Source organism: Ipomoea nil, unplaced genomic scaffold (assembly GCF_001879475.1).
Source record: "Ipomoea nil cultivar Tokyo-kokei standard unplaced genomic scaffold, Asagao_1.1 scaffold0813, whole genome shotgun sequence".
In the NCBI taxonomy this organism is placed as follows: Eukaryota; Viridiplantae; Streptophyta; class Magnoliopsida; order Solanales; family Convolvulaceae; genus Ipomoea; species Ipomoea nil.
In genome coordinates, this window is record NW_017617241.1 from 1,778,290 (window position 1) to 1,799,931 (window position 21,642).

The 21,642-nt window shown below is 45.6% G+C and overlaps 1 protein-coding gene, 1 long non-coding RNA gene and 1 pseudogene across 2 annotated transcripts; all 3 read left to right on the forward strand.

Annotated features, from left to right (window-relative positions):
- Positions 1 to 1,265: 1,265 nt before the first annotated feature.
- Positions 1,266 to 9,022, forward strand: LOC109178303 (annotated as a pseudogene).
- LOC109178305 (alkane hydroxylase MAH1-like) lies at positions 7,131 to 9,022 on the forward strand. Its single transcript, XM_019327929.1, has one exon. The coding sequence runs from the start codon at positions 7,253 to 7,255 to the stop codon at positions 8,822 to 8,824; it is 1,572 nt and encodes a 523-aa protein (XP_019183474.1). The 5' UTR covers positions 7,131 to 7,252; the 3' UTR covers positions 8,825 to 9,022.
- A 1,841-nt stretch (positions 9,023 to 10,863) lies between these two features.
- Positions 10,864 to 11,791, forward strand: LOC109178307. Its single transcript, XR_002053696.1, has 2 exons — positions 10,864 to 10,954; positions 11,100 to 11,791. It is a non-coding gene; the product is annotated as an uncharacterized LOC109178307 (long non-coding RNA).
- Positions 11,792 to 21,642: the final 9,851 nt, after the last annotated feature.

Here is a 21,642-nt window from a genome sequence, read left to right on the forward strand (position 1 = left end):
AGGGAGCAAATGTGGATAAACAAATAACTGAGAGGAAAAAAAAAAGCTATAATCATATAACTCAGAGTGAAAAAGTGTACAATTTTTCCTTAACCGGAAACTTTTAATTCGATTGCTATAGTGTTCGGTTCAGTTAGAATTGAACCGTGGTCATCCCTACGTATACGCAATAATTTGTTAGAGAAGAAAAATAAATAAAAATTTACTTTAAGGGTAGTAATGTCAATTTAATATATCGGGGGGAGGGGGGGGGGGGGGGGGGGGGGGGGGGGGGGGGGGGGGGGGGGGGGGGGGGGGAGGGGGAATCGTCACTTTTAAAATAATTGAGGGCTAATATGCTAACATGAATAATTCAGGGGTAAAAAGTACTATAAGTATATAACTTAGGGGGAAAAAGTACCATTTTCTCTTAATTAAATTTTGAATTAAAAAATTATTAATTACACCTCATAAATGAGGTTTGATTAAGGTGGTGCAAATAGCAAAATGAACCTCCATTTGACTATTTACACCACCTATGTAATTATTGAAAGTTTTCACGTTTTTACAATTTCAAAATACTTTATACCTACTTTTGACCAAAGGGTGGTGCAAATAGCAACACCCTTAAACAAGCTGTGTTAATGTCAGTATCAATCAATGTAAGAAATTAATGCATGCGCGCGGCCCTAGTTTCGTTTCGAGTTTTCATAATTTCAATTCCCAATAAGGCAATAATGTTAGGTTTGACTAGTAGAGTAATTCATTGGTAATTGGTCATGAATCGGGACTATTATGATACAAAGATTCTTTCTGGATTTCATATTAATTTTGATTTTTGAACGAGCTGGTTGAGGCAGCGATTTTAATGATATATTGAAGTTTGAAAAAATAGCAGGGTGTCTGTCACATTAAGAATTAAATTTAGATGATTAAAATTTAAAAATACATACAGTAGAATTTTATTTGTTTTTTCTTTAAAGAAAAAAGACGATCTGATCTGATCCATGCCGATATGAATGCACATACCAATGGTTTTGCAGCCACGCATGCGACAAAATAGCCAGTAGCAGTAGCTTCAGTCAATTATGATCGAGATGGGTCAGGATATAAACATTGTAGGGAATGATGTATATTATATATCAATCTCTACATACTACTTCTATATATACATTATACAAGTACTGCAAATATATATATAAATACTATAATTGTTTGTACGTGGAGTGGTGCATTATTATAATTATAATAGTATTATTCGATCTGAGATAGAAAGATAGATAGATATGATGATGATAATCTGCAGCACAGCGGTTGCATTGATTTTTATTATCGTGGCGGTGGGTTGGTATACGATATCGATGGTGAAATTGAGGTGCAGGTCCTCCGATAATAAGGGTGTTCCTAGGAACTGGGCAGTAGTGGGAATGATGCCGGCGCTTCTTAAGAATGTTCACCGAGTCCACGAGTTCGCGACTGATGTTCTGAGACACAGCGGAGGGACATTTGAGTTTAAAGGTCCAGCTGCCTTTGATAGCTTGAGCATGCTGGTTACCAGCGACCCAGCTAACATCCACCATATCCTCAGCAAAAACTTCTCCAACTATCCCAAAGGACCACACTTTCGAAAAATATTTGATATTTTGGGAGACGGGGTTGTCAACGTAGATTCCCACTTGTGGGAGTTTCACCGTAAAACCACCCTCTCCTTCCTCAATCATGCCCAATTCTACACCTTGTTAGAGACAAATGTGTGGCACAAGGTACGTAACGTATATATACATATATAAGAGACCATCGAATCTATCTATCTTATATATAACGTAATGTAACAACAGGTAGAGAAAGGTTTGTTGCCTGTTCTTGATTGGTTCGCAGAAGAGGGAGTGGAGTTTGATTTGCAAGAAGTTTTCCAGCGCTTCACCTTTGACACCATCTCTATGCTCATCCTACACCATGACCCTCAAAGTCTCTGCCTTGGTTTGCCTTATGTTCCCTGCGAGAAGGCCTTCAATCATGCGGCGGACGCCCTTCTTTACAGGCATATATTTCCAGAAAGCTGCTGGAAGTTGCAAAATTGGCTGGGGATTGGCAAAGAAAAGAAGCTTATTCAGGCATGCCGCGCTTTCGATGGATTCATATACTCCGCCATCAAACGCCTAGAAGAGCGGATGATGATGATCACCACTAAAAATAATAATAATAATGACTCCGACGATGACTTGAGCTTATTCACTGCTTACGTACAAGCATACAAGCAGCAGGAGCAACTAATGGCGGCAGTGCTCACTACTACTACTACTACAGCTGCAGTACTGATGAATAAGTTTCTGAGGGACAGTTTCTTGACTTTAATGTTAGCAGGGAGAGATACAACCAGCACAGCTCTCACTTGGCTTTTCTACCTGCTTGCCCAAAACCCATTGGTTCTGGCAAAAGTCCGACACGAGATTGAAAACAAATTGAATCTAAAACAAGAAGACAAGCGATTTTTCAAGGTGGAAGAATGCCACAAGTTAGTGTATCTACACGCTGCTCTGTGTGAGTCCCTCAGACTATTCCCGCCGGTGGCCATTGAGCATAAAGTGTCGGCGGGGATGGACGTCCTCCCTAGTGGACATCTGGTCAAGCCCAACACCAGAATCCTTCTCTTATTTTATTCTTCAGGAAGAATGGATTCAATATGGGGTGAAGGTTGTATGGAGTTCAAGCCTGAGAGGTGGATTTCAGGCAACGGAAGAATCAAGCATGAGCCGTCTTACAAGTTTCCGGCATTCAACGCCGGACCCAGGACTTGTATAGGTAAACAAATGTCTTTCGTTCAGATGAAAATGATTATATTGCTGCAATCATCCTGCATCATTATGACTTTCAAGTGGTGGATTCCGATTCAGTTTCTCCCAGTGATTCAATCATCATTCAAGCTAAACAAGGCTTGAAAGTCAAATTTACCAAACATAGTATGTAATACATACGAACATACTGCATATATATGAAATTGATTCACCACGAAAGTGGGACAATTCATTGTTTTAATCCTTATTTATTAATCACGAGAATGATTCGTAGATTAGGATACCTACGTGCATTCTCGCTTGATTCCTTGGTTACTTGTTCTCCCTAATCTCTTAGGTTGTTAAAGCATCTCGATGATAATGCTCTCTAGCTTGAGTCTTATTTCTTTATTTCGTGTTTACATCTTGTTAATATGTGTTTGTGTTACTTTGTTTAGTTATCGTAGCCTCAATCTCGTTATAATTTGCTTAGCTTCTTGTTAATTTTCTTGTGATTGCATATTGCGTACCATATCCCCCAATCCCCTGAGGACGACATTACACACACGTACACTCACTATCACTCATTTTTACCACAATCAATAACCTCTTTCCACATTGGTCCTTCCGTAGAAGTCACGACTTTTACATACGTTCGAGACTCATTTTCTATCAAACAAGATATAAAATTGGGTTCATTTTATAATAAAGAAGTTAGAGTATTCGAATCATACTCTAACAAGTAAGTTATAAAATCATGACCAAATGATTTTTCAACTCTTGCCCGCTTAATGCGTCTCGGCTCGAGCTCGGGTTCTTTGTCAGATTCCCCACTATCATTATCCATAGTTTCGTCAAATATCCGTTCTGACGTACTTGGTTATTCGTTAGACCTATAAAGAAATACATTTTCAAAGAAATATGCATTCCTTGACTCTATTATCGTGTTCTCGTATACGTCTTGATTATGAGACTCATGTACTAAGAACCGATAAGCACTACTTTTATGTGCATAGCCAATAAAAATACAGTCCACCGTCTTAGGACCTATCTTTACTTTCTTAGGTGTTGGCACCAAAACTTTGACAAAACACCCCACACTTTCAGGTACTGGTGGGAAGGTTTCTTATCGTTCCACAGCTCATAAGGAGTCTTATCGAGCTTCTTGCGGAGTACCTTATTTAAAAGGTAATTACTTGTCAAAATCGCATCACCCCACATACCTTGAGGTAGACCCGAACTTATAAGTATCGCATTCTTAATATCTTTAACCCGACTTAAATCGAAAGTAAATTCTACTTATAATTGTACCACGAAATAATCATTTAACATGTCATTTTATGTAATTTTAAGCTACTTTCCAACAACAAGAAGCGTAGAGGATAATCGGAGAGGAGAAGAATTCAACGACGCCGGAGAATCCGACGAGAATTACAGAAAAAGCGTTTGGCTAAAAATTGAAAATTTTAATGTCGGAGGGTTTGGTGGACAAAAATTGAAAATTAAATTAGTGTAGTGCGGATTTGAAAATATATTTCGGGTTTTCCCTCCAAAGCACAGCGGTGATGGGACAGCTCTGGGCCCAGATATCAGAAATGCCCAATAGTAGCTTTTGATGTTGGACCCAACAATGCAATGCAAATTTAGGCCCATATTTGTGGCTACCTTTGGGCTAGGGCAAATTATGCTATGCGCACGTGCGCACCTTGCAAGGTGCAAGATGTGCACGGCGCTAAAATGGTGTCGTTTTCACTGAAAATGACGCCGTTTTAACTAAAAAACAAAAAATTGTTCGAAACGCCGTTAACGGCATACAGTTATAGAATTATGAATGTTCATTTATGGAATTATGAACTTACAATTATGAACATAGAGCTTCGAAAATTATGAATGTTCGGTATGGAATTATGAATATATAGTATGGAATTATGAATGTACAGTTATGGAATTATGAATGTACAGTTATGAAATTATGAATGTACAGTTATGAAATTATGAACATAGAACTCTGACATTATGAACTTACAATTATGAACATAGAGCTTCGAAAATTATGAATTTACAGTTATTGAATTATGAATGTACAATTACGGAATTATGAATGTACAGTTATGGAATTATGAATGTACAGTTATGAAATTATGAATGTACATTTATGAAATTATGAACAGAAAGCTGTGAATATATACTCATATAACAAAGCGGTCTGAAATAATTTTTTTTTTTTTTTTAAAAAGAAAATAACAGTGCCTGACGATACTGTTACCGTGCCCATGATGCAAGATGGGCACGATTCCACAACATAACGTCTCTTGGGCTAGACATTGAAGAAATAAAAAATGCCGAAACGTAATCAAATGCCCAAAAAATCCCGCATAACTCTTATTTATTCATTATTATAAACTGCAAATTCGCTACTGCTATAGTACTCCTATGGGCTTGGCGGCTCTCCCTATTCAAAAGAAGAAAAATATAAATAATTTTAGTAACTTTTCAGAATTTCGGCGCACGTGTCACGTGTGGAAGGCAAGCCGCGCTTGAGCTTTATGCACGGACATCATTTTGCTTTCACGCTACGTCCTTCCCATTATCCCATATCCATTCATTTGTCCGTTTTCTTCCGATTTTGTTTATGTGCTCCTTTTCCTTGCGCTTTTGCTCCCTTTTTCATTTTCCTTCCTCCAAAGTACATTTAATTTGGGTCATTTTGAGCACAAACTATTTATATAGTTTGATGAAAACTCAAATAAACATCTTGAAATAAGTGTAAAAAGGGGTAAAATATGGTACAAATTAAAATAAGAGTCATCAAATACAACCCTAAATCAAGTATGATAATTATCTAAACATATTAAGCATAAACGTCATAAAAAAAACAAAATAATAAATCATAAATATCATAAAGGAAATATATGGAGAAAAAAAAAAGAGAAAACTTTTCTATTAAAATGGAAGTGAAATAATTGAATTTTTACAAACTTCAAAAGTAAGGAACATAAATCTAAGTTTAATCTAATCTTAAAATATAAAAGAACTGAATAAAAAATGACTAGGATGCAATATGGGACGGAACCATAAAAATAACGTTCAATTCGTGCTTAAATAGATCGCAAAGCAGTCTCAATCTAATTCCTTCCACATATCAGAGACCTCACTTATATTTCTTATGTTGATCTTATTATTGAGTATATTAGAAAATTAGCTAATGGTTTCTTTTATGTTAATTAAGAAAGCGTTTTCATTGCCAATCGTAGGGAATGGAGGACTGTTACGTTCCTCCTAATTTCCTGTATGATGTATTTGTTGCTGATATTCATTAATGTCATTGTTAAGTTATTGTTGTATTCAGAGCGTTTTATATCACGCACACATACAAAACTCTATCTTCTAATGTTTCAGCATGCAGTCCGCGATTCCACAAATATATGTATCAAAGGTCAATTATATTGGTCACAAAAAAACAACACATAATGAATTATTGAATTCAAAACGTCTACGAGGACAATTGTCAGTTAACAATTGTAATCAGACAATTCAAGCTGTGTCCATGTCAATATCAATCACTGTTAGACATTAATGCATGCGCTCCTAGTTTCGGGTTTGCATAATTTCAACCCCAATAATGTTAGGTTTGACTAGTAGAGCAATTCATTGGTAATTGGTCATGAATCGGGACTATTATGATATGATACCCAGATTCTTCTGGATTTCATAATAGTTTTGATTTTTTAACGAGTTGGTTGAGGCAGCGCTTTTAATTATATATTGATTTTGAAAAATTAAGGGTGTGTGTTTGGTTGATGGGTTTAGCCCATAGGAATGTGTATGAAACTGATTGTTATGATTTGGTTGATATTTTTTTAGAACATTAATATGTGTTTTGAGTACCCCATAAAAAAATTCATATCCAAATAAAATAAGGGATTCATTCCCTTATTCATTCTCAGGCACTATTATTAGTAACCATTCTCATTCCATCATACCAAGTATTTAATACCCATTCTGATTCCGATTCTCATGTGCGAACCAAACACATCCTAAATTCAATTTTGCAAAACAACACAAGTGTATGTACGTTCGTTATATTCACGTGCACGAATCAATAGTCCTATGTATTTGGAATAGTATGTAGCTAGATAGGCAGGCAATTAATAATAATAATAATTTAATTTGGTTTTTTTTTTTTTTAAAGAAAAAGACGATATGATCTGATCCATACCAACATGAATGCACATGGCAATGGTTTAGCAGCCACGCATCCGACAAAATAGCCAGTAGCAGTAGCTTCAGTCAATTATATATGATCGAGATGGGTCCGGATATAAACATACATGGTATGTTGTACAGTATCCTCTACGCGATATGATAATTAATCTCTACATACTTCTACTACTATACGTACTATACGCTGCAAATATATATATATATATATATATATACTCTAATTGTTTGTACGTGGAGTGCTGCATTTTTATATTATTATTCTGAGAAAGATAGATATGATGATGGCAATCTGCAGCACAGCGCTTGCATTCATTTTTATTATCGTACTTAGCTTGGGTTATTATATGATTCTGAAATTGAGGTGCCGGTCCTCCGATGATAAGGTTGTTCCTACGAACTGGGCAGTAGTGGGAATGATGCCGGCGCTTCTTAAGAATGCTCACCGAGTCCACGAATTCGCGACTGATGTTCTGAGACACAGCGGAGGGACATTTGAGTTTAAGGGTCCAGCTGGCTTTGATAGCTTGAGCATGCTGGCTACCAGCGACCCAGCTAACATCCACCATGTCCTCAGCAAAAACTTCTCCAACTATCCCAAAGGACCAGAGTTTCGAAAAATATTTGATATTTTAGGAGACGGGATTTTCAACGTAGATTCCCAGTTGTGGGAGCTTCACCGTAAAACCACCCTCTCCTTCCTCAATCATGCCCAATTCTACACCTTGTTACAGACAAATGTGTGGCACAAGGTAGAGAAAGGTTTGTTGCCGGTTCTTGATTGGTTTGCAGAAGAGGGAGCGGAGTTTGATTTGCAAGATGTTTTCCAGCGCTTCACCTTTGACGCCATTTCGAAGCTCGTCTTACACCATGACCCTGAAAGTCTCTGCCTTGGCTTGCCTTATGTTCCCTGCGAGAAGGCCTTCAATCATGCGGTGGACGCTCTTCTTTATAGGCATATATTTCCAGAAAGCTTCTGGAAGTTACAAAATTGGCTGGGGATTGGCAAAGAGAAGAAGCTTATTCAGGCGTACCGCGCTTTCGATGAATTCATATACTCCGCCATCAAACGCCTAGAAGAGCGGATGATGATGATCACCACAAATATTGATAATAACTCCGACGACGACGACGTAAGCTTGTTCACTGCTTACGTACAAGCATACAAGCAGCAGGAGCAACTCACTACGAGTACTGGTTCTTCACTAGTGAAGTTTCTGAGGGACACTTTCTTGAGTTTAATGTTTGCAGGGAGAGATACAACCAGCACAACTCTCACTTGGCTTTTCTACCTGCTTGCCCAAAACCCACTGGTTCAGGCAAAAGTCCGAGACGAGATTGAAAACAAATTAAATCTAAAACAAGAGGACAAGCGGTTTTTCAAGGTGGAGGAATGCCACAAGTTAGTGTATCTACACGCTGCTCTGTGTGAGTCCCTCAGACTATTCCCGCCGGTGGCCATTGAGCACAAGGTGTCGGCGGGGATGGACGTCCTCCCTAGTGGACATCTGGTCAAGCCCAACACCAGAATCATACTCTTATTTTATTCATCTGGAAGGATGGATTCAATATGGGGCGAAGATTGCATGGAGTTCAAGCCCGAGAGGTGGATTTCAGGCCAAGGAAGAATCAAGCATGAGCCGTCTTACAAGTTTCCGGCATTCAACGCCGGACCCAGGACTTGTTTAGGTAAAGAAATGTCTTTTGTTCAGATGAAAATGATTGCTGCGATCATCCTCCATCATTATGAGTTTCAAGTGGTGGATTCCCATTCAGTTTCTCCCAGCGATTCAATCATCATTCAAGCTAAGCATGGCTTGAAAGTCAAATTTACCAAACGTAGCATGTAATACATACATACTACTTCATGTATGTTCGTTCTACTGTACTGTTCTATACTAGGCTTTTATCCCATGCAGTAAGCTAAGCTAGCTTAAATTTACCAAACGTAATAATACTGCTTGCATGCAATGGCACTTCAATTCATAATATACTCGTGTTTGTTTGTTTATTTGTAATAATATGTAATCTCTTGAATTTGATAAATATGCCATATATATAGTGTATGTATCATCTGTTTGACATCATCTTTCCAGTAACATATATGACATCTTCCAATTCTATTTTTCGCTTACTATTACTTTTTAAATGCGTAAGAATGGAAAAATGGAGACTCTCTTGTAAAAAATGAGCCTTCAGGTGATGATGAACTAGCTGCCCCCTTCTTGTTCTAGAATCTAATTTTATAGCATGAGAGTAAGTGGTGTAGGTTCATGGGGTTTTAATAGGTTTAATGGGTAGTAAATAGGCTGTTTATGGGTTGTAATGCGGTAGGAGGTTATAGGCAAGGATGGAAATTTCAATTCGTCCCGTGAATATTCACCCGAATCTATCCACATAGATCAAGTTTTTTTTTGGGTGGTAGTCGGTAATGAGTTGGGCCGGGGTGGGTCTTAAAATAGTAAACTCGTGGTGAGTCGGGTTGAATTTGAGTTCTATGTACAAAACCCGTCTAAAACCGACAAATTATTGTATGGACCATGGTCCACACAATGTTATGTGGACTATAACAAAAAGTACATTTTTAATATACCAAAAATGTACATTAGTTTTATACTGAATGTACATTATACAATATAATGTACACTCAGAACAAAAATAATGTATATCCCTGTATACAATATACATTGTTTTTGTACTAAATGTACATTATTTTTATACTGAATGTATATTATTTTATAATAGACAAAATATGGTTCACATAACTTGTGTGGACCATGGTCCACACAGTAATGATTGTCTAAAACCCCCACCTAACCCACCATGTGTGTGTCTATATATAAATAATATTAAAATAAGTACTAGTGCATAGTTATTTATAAAAATTTCTACAAATTCGTGTAACTATTTGCTATTTTTATATCTAAACAAGTAAGTTTACTTTTAAAAATTAAAATTTTAGTTATTATATTTAAATATTTCTATTATTTTATGTCTTAGTATAACTAATGATTTTTATTATTTATTATGTATAAATAATTTAAATTTTATATTTTAAAAAATAATAATAAAATGATAAGTGATGGGTACTCGTAGTGGGCACCCGGCCCGTACTTAGTGGAGGTTGGGTGGGTTTTGAAAAAATCCACACGATGCAGGTTAGAGGTGGAGGTGGGTGGAGAAAATATAAAGTGGGATGGGTGATGGATGTAGCCCTATCCAACACACCCCCGACCCATTCAATTCCCATCCCTAGTTATGGGAATAAAAGATAAGGAATTATATAGGCAATTGATGGGTAGTTAAGAGGTAATAATTTGGTGGTTAATGGGGTTTTTATGAGATTTATTATGGGTAATTAATAGGATGATAAATGGATATTTATTTGGAGTTTATGGAGGGGTTTAAGTGATCCAATCAGATTTTCATGCCGAGTATCCATCAGCATGCATGAATGAAACCAAAATAAAATCCAACAGGAAATAATAATAATGCGCGCATGACATAAATGTATTATGTGCAGTTGAGTCTGGACTCTGGATCAACGTTAGTTTCCTCTCGATCACCACTTAGACACAGACTGCCTGGGTCGGCTCCACAGAGAAAACAATTCATTAAGGAGTTCTACTACATAGACTCCCAAATTTTTACTCTCTTATTTATACTCTTTGAAGTGACAAATCAAAATTGGCTATTTTCTGGATCCACGAAAAAATATTTACATCAAAAGCATAAGAGTATGTGAGAAGGGAGTACAATTTGAGAGTTTAAAATGGTAGTACACCAAGTATTTTCTTTTATGAAGTCACGGGATGTCAAGTGAGGATGACAAGATAGCTGTTCCGTTCCTTGTACGTCTTTAATGTAATTATTAATCATCTCGATCCCATCCTAGCCAGCCTAACTAGCTGGCCTACTTATCATCAACAGGCCGATATAAACCAGCTGATCCAGCAAGTTAAACAAATTGCATATATGCAGTATTATAATTCCATATAGCTGTTTTACTCAATCTCCGATATGATCACGATGGCAAGTGCCGCATTATTATTATTATTATTATTATTTATGATATTTAGCTTCTTGGGTTGTTTTTGTTATATGAAGATGAAGATGAAGATGAAGATGAAGATGATGATGGAAAACAGCAGCGGGTCGGCGATTCCGAGGAAGTGGGCAGTAGTAGGAATGTTGCCGGGGCTTCTATACAATGCTCACCGACTGCACCAATTTGTGACTGATATTCTGAAAGAGAGCGGAGGGACATTTGAGTTTAAAGGACCTGTACGTGTCGGGTAACTTGGACATGCTTATTGTATCTGCACGGTGCACTGTACGTGTGAACCCCTGAGACTGTTCCCACCTGTGGCCATTGAGCATAACCTGTCGGCAGGAAAGGACGTCCTCCCTAGTGGACATCTGGTGAAGCCCAACACCAGAACCATACTCTCATTCTATTCATCAGGAAGGATGGAGTCAATATGGGGGAAGATTGCATGGAGTTCGATCAAGCCAGAGAGGTGGATCTCAAGCAAAGGAAGAATCAAGCACGAGCCTTGACGGAAGATGAGGGCAGGTCAGAAGGAGGGAAAGTCAGTTGAGAGAAAGAAAGCTCTGTTTCATTCTGGTAAGTTCTGTGTTGAATACAAGATATGGAAGCATACAATATAAATGGTGAGACTAAGAACGGTTGCAACAGAAGCTATGGAAATTACATAGGAGTCCCTCTAGTGTCTCTCTTTATCTTCCAACAAGTTTCCCGCATTCAACGCCGGACCTAGGACTTGTTTAGGTAAAGAAATGGGTTTGGTTCAGATGAAAATGATTCCTGCAATCATCCTACACCATTATGAGTTTCAAGTGGTGGATTCCCATTCAATTTCTCCTAGTGATTCAATCATCATTACTATAATTACAATCATTATCATATTATTTTACTTATCATCAACTTCTATATATCATTTATACACGCATTTACTTATATAAATAACTTATTCGCTTACGCTTAAAGTTATATATTTGATAGGGAATATCCCGACCGACATAGCTTCACCACGACCGAGAAGCCTTTGTCTTTTTCTCTTTGTCTTTGCAGGTAGCAGGTCGGGCTCCTTGTGAAGAACCCGGTCGGGAGCCGACCGGGAGTTGCCCGAGCGACGGTGTCGACCGCCGAGCGGTAGCCCTTTGGCAAGAGAGCTGACGAAAGACACGTGGCGACTCTCTACGACGACAGACAGGGCACCCGGGAGGATGACACGTGGTGGCTACGTGGAGGGCATGCCGAACGGCTGGAATCCTGTCCCCGGCATAGCGGCTATAAATACCCACAGTAGCTACAGTGTAGGGGACTTTTGGACGATCGATAGGTTGCTGTTAGAGAATCCCGACCGCAGTCAGTCGGTACTCAGAGCAACCAAGTAGATTGTACTTAGGGCCTTTACCGTGATCAATAAAGACATTTACTTGCTTTACTTGGTCTCGAGTTATTTCATATTGCTTACGTATAATTAGCAGTATCATTTTGGCGCCGTCTGTGGGGAACCGTGCAAGAAACCAACGTCTTGACGAGCACCCGGTCTCTATATCAACATGTATCCGTGGGCACACAACAACTTTGCCGACGACCAGGCGGATGTGGCGAGCTCCTCCGACCACTATGCTACCTAACAGCAGGGTCAGACGATGGACCTCAACCTCAACCTCTCACCACCGCATCCATCAAATGCATACCCGGCCGCCCAGCAGCCGGTGAATTACATACAACCGGGATACCCAACACCCGGTTTGCCATATCAGCAGCAGCCGGTGATGTATCCCGCCCAGTATCCGTACCCGGTCCCACCTCCGCCGTATGGGTATTGGCCAGGCCAACCGATGTGCTACACTCCCCCGGTTGGTTATCCACCATATACGCCTGCTTATACAGCTCCAGCCGCCGCCCCTCCAGTACAACCGACCGCACAGGTAGAGCCGCAGCGTCAGTCCGCATCCCGGGCTCGACGCTCGGCTCATTCGCGGTTGGGGTCGGGGGGTGCTGATGCGATGGAGGCACCAGCTCAGGCCGTCCGAGCGGAGGACCCCGAAGAAGTTGCCCGAGCGGTAGCTTTTGATCGTCTTCGACCGGAGATGCGCCAGCGTTTGGGACCCCAAGACCCGAACCGCGGGCAAGAAGACATACAGATGCAGGAGGCTAGTCAGGAGGCTTCATCTGGGTATAGCGGGTCGAGATCTCACCGACGGCGACGCGCTCGGGATACAGCCCAAGCCGTTCAAGCCACCGAGCTCAACGAAACCCGAGGATTACTATATAACCTCCAGGCGGAAGTTGCGCAGCTCAGGAATGCGTACCCCGCAACACCCCCGGTCAACCAATCGACCCTGCACCAGACGCCTTTCACAGCAGCGGTAATGGCCCAGCCTTACCCGCTTGATTTAAAGGTCTCTGGAGAGAAGAGTTATGACGGACGGGCAGATCCTGAGGCCCACGTGAATGATTTTTTCAGCAACATGATGCTGAAGGGCGTTTCGGACGCCGTGATGTGCAGGGCCTTCTACTCGACCCTCACCGGTCGGGCGGCAGAGTGGTTCCGTACCCTGCAACCGGGGTCGATCGATAAATTTGAGACCCTGGCGATCAAATTTGTGAGGAAGTTCATCACTTCCAAAGTGGTGAGGAAGTCCTACATGTATCTCGAGAAGGCCAAGCAGCTAGAAGGGGAAAGCTTGACCGATTTCCTCATCAAATGGAAAGCAGCGGTCGGGGAGGTCGAGCCTATGGACGATGCGACCGCCACCCATATGCTTCACATATCTCTCCGGGCGGGACATTTGTACCAAGACTTCATCTTACACCCCCCGACCAGTTACGAGGAGGCCCTTCGGAGGGTCACGGACTATGCCAACGCCGGCGAGGCGAACGCCGTCAAGCGCTTGCAGGAGGTCGGCTCTTCGTCCCGTAAACCGGCCGGCCGGGCGGAACATAGGTCGGGAGATGACAATCCCCGATCCCGCACCAGGCCTGGCGAGTTTACGGCCTTGAACCGATCCGCAGCGGAGGCCATGCAGTACGCCCAGTCCTGCAATCTCATCAAACTCCCCCATCCCGATCGAGACGGCCCTGACAAGAGTAAGCACTGTGCTTACCATCGATGTGCCGGGCATGACACCGAGGAGTGTACCCACTTACGCCAATTGTTGGAAGATCTGCTTAACAGGGGAAAATTGGACAAGTGTGTGGGGAAGAGAGAGGACAACAAGAGGAACACCGATCGGAGGGATCATAGACGTTCCCATCACCGCTCTGATCGATCAGGGCAAGACAGAAGGGACGATCGTCATGATGACCGACGGGACCCCGACCCTTCGTCTGGTAGCCGCCCGTCCGGAAAGCCCACCATCCATGTCATTTTTGGTGGACTGGAAGATGCTTCCCGACCGCGAACTAATTGCCCGGTCGCGATAGTGGATTCCCGGGAGACCGGGAAGAGGCAGAAGATGGAGCCCATAACCTTCACCCTTGAAGACCAACCTAGCAGCAGTGACCACGGCATGGAGGCGCTCGTGGTCACGATTGACGTTAAGGGGACAGACGTCCAGAGGGTTATGGTTGACACGGGCAGCAGTGTGAACGTCCTATACTTGGACGTGTTTGAGAAGCTTGGCCTCGACAGGAAGGAGCTGACTCCGGTCGGTGTACCACTGTCAGGATTTACCGGGGCTCTTATTTACCCCGAGGGAAAAATAGCGCTCCCGGTCGAGATCGGCACACCTCCAAAGTCGATCCAAACGGAGCTAGAATTTGTTGTGGTCAACCTCCATTGCGTCCACAACATTATCTTGGGCCGACCCGCCATCATGAAGATCGGTGGGATAATTTCTATGCCCCACCTGTGCATGAAATTCCCCAACCCTAATGGGGTCGGCGTGGTCCGCGGCGATGTCCAATCCGCCCGGAAGTGTTACACCCGAGCGGTCAACAGACGAGATTCCGGTCCGTCTTCCCGGGTGAACACCATAGCCAAAGAGGAGGCTAAGGAACGGAAGGAGCAGCCTGAGCCTTCTGAAGAAATAGAAGAAGTTCCCCTATCCGAGGACCGCCCGGATAGGAAGATCAAGATTGGCCGAGCCCTCACCCCCGAGCTTCGAGTGGAAGTTTTGGCCGTACTCCGGGAATATGCTGATATCTTTGCGTGGGGGCCTGAAGACATGCCCGGGATAGATCGATCGGTCATCTGTCACAAATTGGCCGTCGATCCCTCAGCCAAGCCGGTCGTGCAGAAGACACGACACCTTTCCTCCGATCGCCGCGAATTTGTCAGAGAAGAAGTCAAAAAGATGGCGGCGATCGAGCACATCCGTCCGGTGGTCTATCCCGAGTGGGTGGCAAATATCGTTCTTGTTCCTAAGCCCCCAGCATGGAGGATGTGCATCGATTTTACGGACCTCAACAAGGCCTGTCCGCTCGACCCGTATCCTCTACCGAGCATTCACCAGATGGTCGACGAGACGGCCGGGGCCGAATTAATGAGCTTCATGGATGCCTTCAAGGGGTACCATCAGATCATGATGCACCATGAAGACGAGAGCAAGACAGCCTTCGTGACCCCGGATGGGCTGTATTGTTACCGAGTGATGCCGTTCGGCCTCCGGAACGCAGGAGCGACCTACCAGAGGATGGTCAACATGCTCTTTGCCGATCTACTGGGCCGAACGATGGAAGCTTACATCGATGATATGCTGGTCAAGAGTCGGGACCGGTCCGACCACACTCGGGACCTCCGGGAGTGCTTCCAGATCATGAGGAAGTACCAGTTGCGGCTGAACCCGACCAAGTGCACATTCGCGGTTCAGACCGGCAAGTTCCTCGGCTATATGATGACCAAAAGAGGAATCGAGCCTAACCCGGCCAAAGTAAAAGCGATTCTGGACATGCAACCACCTTCCACCGTTCGGGAAGTCCAGCAATTGACCGGTCGGTTGGCAGCCCTCAGCCGGTTCCTCTCCAAGCTAGCCGAGCGCGCTTTACCTTTTTTCAAAGTATTGCGGAAGGTTAATGGATTCGTCTGGGACGAAGAATGCCGAGCGGCTTTTGATGAGCTGAAGGAATATCTCATGTCACCGATCGTGCTCTCAAAGCCTGAGCTCGGAGAAGAGCTAGACGTGTACCTCGCCGTGTCCGATCGCACAGTAAGCGCAGTGTTGTGCCGAATCGATCCGGAAGGGGTCCAGCGACCGGTGTACTATGTAAGCCACGCGCTACATGGTCCCGAGCTCCGGTACTCCCGGCTAGAGAAGGTCGTCTACGCCTTATACATTGCCGCGAAGAAGTTGGCTCCCTACTTCCAAGGTCGAGCGATTCGCGTGTTGACCGATCAGCCGATCGGGCCAGTCCTCCGAACTGCTTCATCATCCGGTCGCTTAGTCAAGTGGGCGTTAATGCTGACACAATACGCGATCGAATACCGACCAAGACCAGCTATCAAAGGTCAAGCTCTTGCTGACTTCTTGGTCGAGTGCACCGCCCGGGATACCCGGCCTCCTGAGGTTGCGGATCCCGAGGCTGAGTGGTGGTCGCTGGCTACTGATGGGTCAAGTAGCAAGAAAGGGGCAGGAGGAGGAGTGGTGGTCACAAGCCCGGAAGGATTCAAGGTCTATTTTGCTCTCATGTACCAGTTCCACCCGACCAACAACGAAGCCGAGTACGAAGCGTTCATTAACGGCTTACAGTGCGCTCGGGACTTGGGGGCTGAATACATCCGAGCTCAGACAGATTCCGCGCTCGTGGTCGGGCATGTTCTCGGAGATTATGAAGTCAATGGTGAGCGTTTGCAGTTATACCGAGACCTTGCCATGGAGAAGCTCGCTCAGTTCCGGGGATATACCGTCCGGCACATACCCCGATTGGATAACGCCGATGCAGATATCTTATCCAAATTAGCTCAAGACGCCCCGGAACACATGTCGAAGATAGCTCGGATCTTGGTGATCCCGAGACACAGTATCCATCGCCTACCGGTCGATCCAATCCAACCGGTGGAAGACAACTGGATCACCGATCTGAAAGAATTCCTCGAGCACGGTCGACTCCCAGACGACCCCCAGCGTGCTCGAAAAGCCAAGTTGAGAGCCCCGAGGTTCCAAGTCTTGGACGGTCGTCTATATCGACGATCGTATGGAGGCCCCCTCATGCGCTGCTTGACCGCATTTGAGGCAGATTTAGTCATGAAGGAGCTTCACTCGGGAATTTGTTCTTCGCACCAAGGAGGCCGATCGCTTGCCCGTCGTATCATGCTAATCGGGTACTATTGGCCGTCCCTCCAGCTAGACTGTGAAAGTTAGCTCGGGAATGTGAGACGTGTCAACTGTACGCCCGGATGCCTGGACGACCGGCAACCTTCTATCAGCCAGTCACGACCACAATTCCTTTCGCTAGGTGGGGAGTAGACATATTGGGCCCCTTCCCTCAGCTTTCCGGTCGGAGAAAATTTGTGATCGTCGCCATCGATTACTTCTCCAAATGGATAGAAGCCGAGCCCTTAGCCACGATTACCTCTCAGCAATGTGCTCGTTTTCTTTGGCGCAATGTGGTTTCCCGCTTTGGCGTGCCCGTGCATCTCATCAGCGACAACGGTCGCCAATTTGTAAGCCAATATTTCCAGAATTTCTTGGCCACGATCGGGACAACTCACGTTCGGTCGTCGGTGGCTTACCCGCAGGGAAACGGTCAAGTGGAGAACGCGAACCGGACGATTTTGGAAGGACTGAAAAAGAAGCTACACTCGGCTGGTCGTAGTTGGGCCGATGAGTTGCCATATGTCTTATGGACTTATCGGACGATCCCGAGGGAAGCTACTTTGGAGACCCCTTTCGCCCTGGTTTACGGAGCTGAAGCCCGACTCCCGATCGAGGCTTGGATCCCGACTGATCGAGAGAGAACCTACAATGCGGAGGAGAATGAGCATGCGATGGTCGTAGACCTCGATGCGGTCGAAGAAAAAAGAGAGCTAGCCGCTCGGCGCATGGCCGAGTATCAGAAGCGAGTTAAGAGTTCTAAAGATGTTCGGGTCAACCCTCGTTATTTTCAGGTTGGAGATTATGTTCTACGACGAAGGGAGGCCAGTCAACCTTTAGAGGGCGGAAAGTTAGCTCAAAACTGGGAAGGGCCGTACATCATCAGCGCGATCATACGGCCGGGTACATACCGACTGGAGACGACAACTGGTCGGGTAATCGAGGGAACTTGGAATTCCGAGCACCTCGTTATGTTTAGGCATTAAGCCTATTTTTTGTAATCTTTTGACGAAGTGGGGGCTTGACCTGCGAGTAGGTCCCGGTCGTCGGTTGTAATTAAGCTTTATGGTTGTAAATATTTGTTTAACCGCCTGCGAGCTGGAAGGTTTTAATGTATATACGATCGGTGATTGTTCGACCGCTTGCATGCGGCGGCCCGGTCGGTTATTTTCTTTACCTTCAGTGCACGCAGATCAATTTATCAAGCTACACCGACCGGGCGAATTTATCGACCGGTCAGATGCGCTCCACATCGGCGGACATTCGAGTCACGCCACCGGTCGGGGAAGCCAGGAGTACACAGCATAATTCCCCGATCTGATCACTTCTTGTCCACTATTGCACTCACTCGTGCCATGAGAGCACAATACTGTGGGGGCTGGGATGAAGGAAGTATTTACAGGCCCGTCATTCGGAAGTATCCCGACCGTAGAGGCTTACTTATTTTCAAGAATTTTGAGAAGGCCTAGAGACCGGGTAAACCCGATCAGGTTGGCCAGTTTGATGTCGAAATCTCGGATGCACGACCGGGCCATAAAGCCATAAGGTCGGGCGTCGAACGGATCGAGTAGTGCAGGGCCGGGCCAAAAGACCATGAGGTCGAGCATTAAGGGTCGGCATGTGCACGACTAAAAGTAAAAAGCAGAAAGAAAGACGAACAATATAAGTTTAACAAAACGAGTTTTATTGATCGAAAAAAGAATGCCCGGTACAAATTCGGGACCGGGCTCCCGATCAGCGTTTCTACAAAAAAGAAGAAGCCTATTCTACTTCTTCAATTCCCGAGCTCCGGAAGCTGCCTCCTTCCCGCTCGAAGTGGCCGCCGACGATGCCCCAGGCTCGGCCGCCTTTTCCTTGGGAGCGAAGGGGGAGGGGCCGGGGTCGGCTAGGTCCGGGGGTAAAGCCGACAGGACCAGCTGAAGATCCTCTCCGTCGAGAGCTTGCTCCAACCGGGTACGGGCCCGCTCCAGCATTTTGCGTTGCCCGGACTTGAACGCCCATCGGCCGAAGGAGACGATCAGGTCCTCTGCGACCTTAGTTCCCCGAGCCGCCGTAAGAAACGCTGAGCCCGACTCGCTGTCCTTGAAGACAGTCTGCACCAGCTCGCTCGGGTTATCGAGCCGGGCCTTCAGCTCTTTCGCCTCCCCGATCGCCCGTTGGGCGACTTTCTCTGCGAGGGCCCGGTCTTCCTCGCTCTTTTTTAGGCCCTTCTGGGCCTTCTCCAGCTCGGCCTGGATGTCCTTGATTTCCTTCAAGCGACGAGCGGCCGTTTTCTTGTGGTGGTCGGCTTCTTCGGCCAGCATGGCCCGACCTTGAAGGAGTTGGGCCGCTCGGGAAATCTGCAGTACAAGAAGATGTTCGGCGTTAGCCCGGTCGAAGACACTTGCACATAAAAGAGAATTAGTGGAAGAGAGCTTACCTCGGCCAGATCGTAGCCAATCTTCTCGGCCACTTGGGTCGGGGTCATCTTCCCCAGATCCTCCTTAGCTGGCCCGGCGTTGCCGATCCGGGCCAGTATGGACGTAGCGGCCCCTTCTCGCCCGACCGAAGGGCTCGGGCTGCGCTGTTCTCGGCGGCGCTTCATACCGCCCACCTCCGTCACGCCCTGCTCGGGCACTTTCTCTTTGCCCCGGGCGACTTCCACCCGGGTGACCAAGACGTCCGTCGGCTCAACGATGAAGCCCTCCGCCGTCGTGACGGTCGAGGTCGGAAGAGGTCGGGCCGTCGGGATCTCCTTTTCCCCGGCTGGCTTCGCCTTCGCCTTCATCTTGCCGCCAAGGGAGATCTTGGCGGGCGGGGGAAGGGGGGCATCTTCGTCTCCGAACTCCGCCATGGCTGCAAACAAAGAAGATAGTCAACTCGGGACGATAGAGAATATACGCTCAGAATGCTAAGGATCGGGAAAGAAGTTAGCTTCAAGCTTTTACCCTTCCTCTTGCCCCGGGCGGGCATCCGTGCAATCGTTACACCTGCCGGCTCGGGCTTGTACTTCTCGGTCTGGTCGTAGATCGGATCGGGAAGCCGGGCCGCTTCGTAGCACTCGGGCGATTTGAAGATGCGGTATTCGTAGATCTCGCCCGAGATCTTGGTCACGGCATCGATGAGGGTCGGGGTCTCGACTGGCGTGACTTGTTTTCGAAAACGCTGACTCCAAACCCTCTCGACCGGGAGGATCCACGGATCGTATTTTACGGAGAAGATCCGGTTCTTCCACCCCCGGTTGTTCCCGGGCAGCCCTTCGATCGAGCATCTATCCGCTCGGGATTGTATCATCAGAAAACCTCCCCCGTACGCGGCCGCTAGCACCTTCACTTGGTAGGCGAAGTTGAAAAGTTCCATGGTGCAGGCCACGTCGTGTCGACGGCAGATCTGGGGGAAGCACGCGATTATTCGGTGCGCGTTCGGGCAAATCTGCCCGGGCATAACTTGGTAGTAGCCCAAGAATGCTGTAAGAAGGCTGGAAAAGGGGAATGTGATCGGGGCCATTAGCGAATCGTAATGCAGCCCGATCCATTTCCTTTGGTGCCGCTCGATGATATTTCCGAGCTGTCTGCTGGTATCGAATTCGACCCGACCAGCAAGAGTTGCCGCAATTTTGCTTGCTTCTCCTTTTGTCAGTAAGCTCTTCTGGCCTTCAACGCTCTCGCTATTGAGGAACGCAAACCCGTCCCCGCCCGTCGGCGCCGGCCCGGTCGGGTCCTCTTCGTCCCCTTCGGCCTCGTTGGCCCGGTCTCCGCCCTCATGCTCGGCTCGAGGGTAATCCCCTATTACCCTCGTGGGCGTTTCCCTAGCGCCTTCGTCCGGGAGTGTCCGTCCGCTCGTGGACGTTTCTTCGCTCCCCGACCCGCTGGAGCTCGACCCCGAGGTCCCTGACGAGCTTGATGACCCTGCTGGCTCGGGGGCTTGGTCGGGAGTGGGCTGTGGTCGTCATTCGACCTCTGGGGAGTAGGACATGATGTCCACCTCCTCGCTGAGGTACTCGACCTCCTCGTCATAGTCCGCGATCGAGGCGTTCTGGCTGTCAGAATCTGTCATTTCGATCTACCTAAAGGTCGGTCGGGGTTAGTAAGGGACTTGAGACGTCCGGGACAGTTAGTTGGCCTATCAGTTCTACTTATAAATGAAGGCGCAAAGTAAAGGGAGGAGTTGAGAATTTACCGAATGGAGGAACTTTGCAGTTGAAAGCTTGAAGGTTTCCTTGCTCGACTGCCTTGTTAAGGTGCTCTGCTCGGGACTCTCTGAGGGTACCGACTGCTTCAGTGGATTGAGGAAAGTCCAAATGGAGGCCTCAAGGGCCTATTTATAGGAGGGCGTTTGGGCGGGAAAATCATCCACTTGCGTGACACGACCAGCGCTGATTCCGAGGCGACGGTTGCAG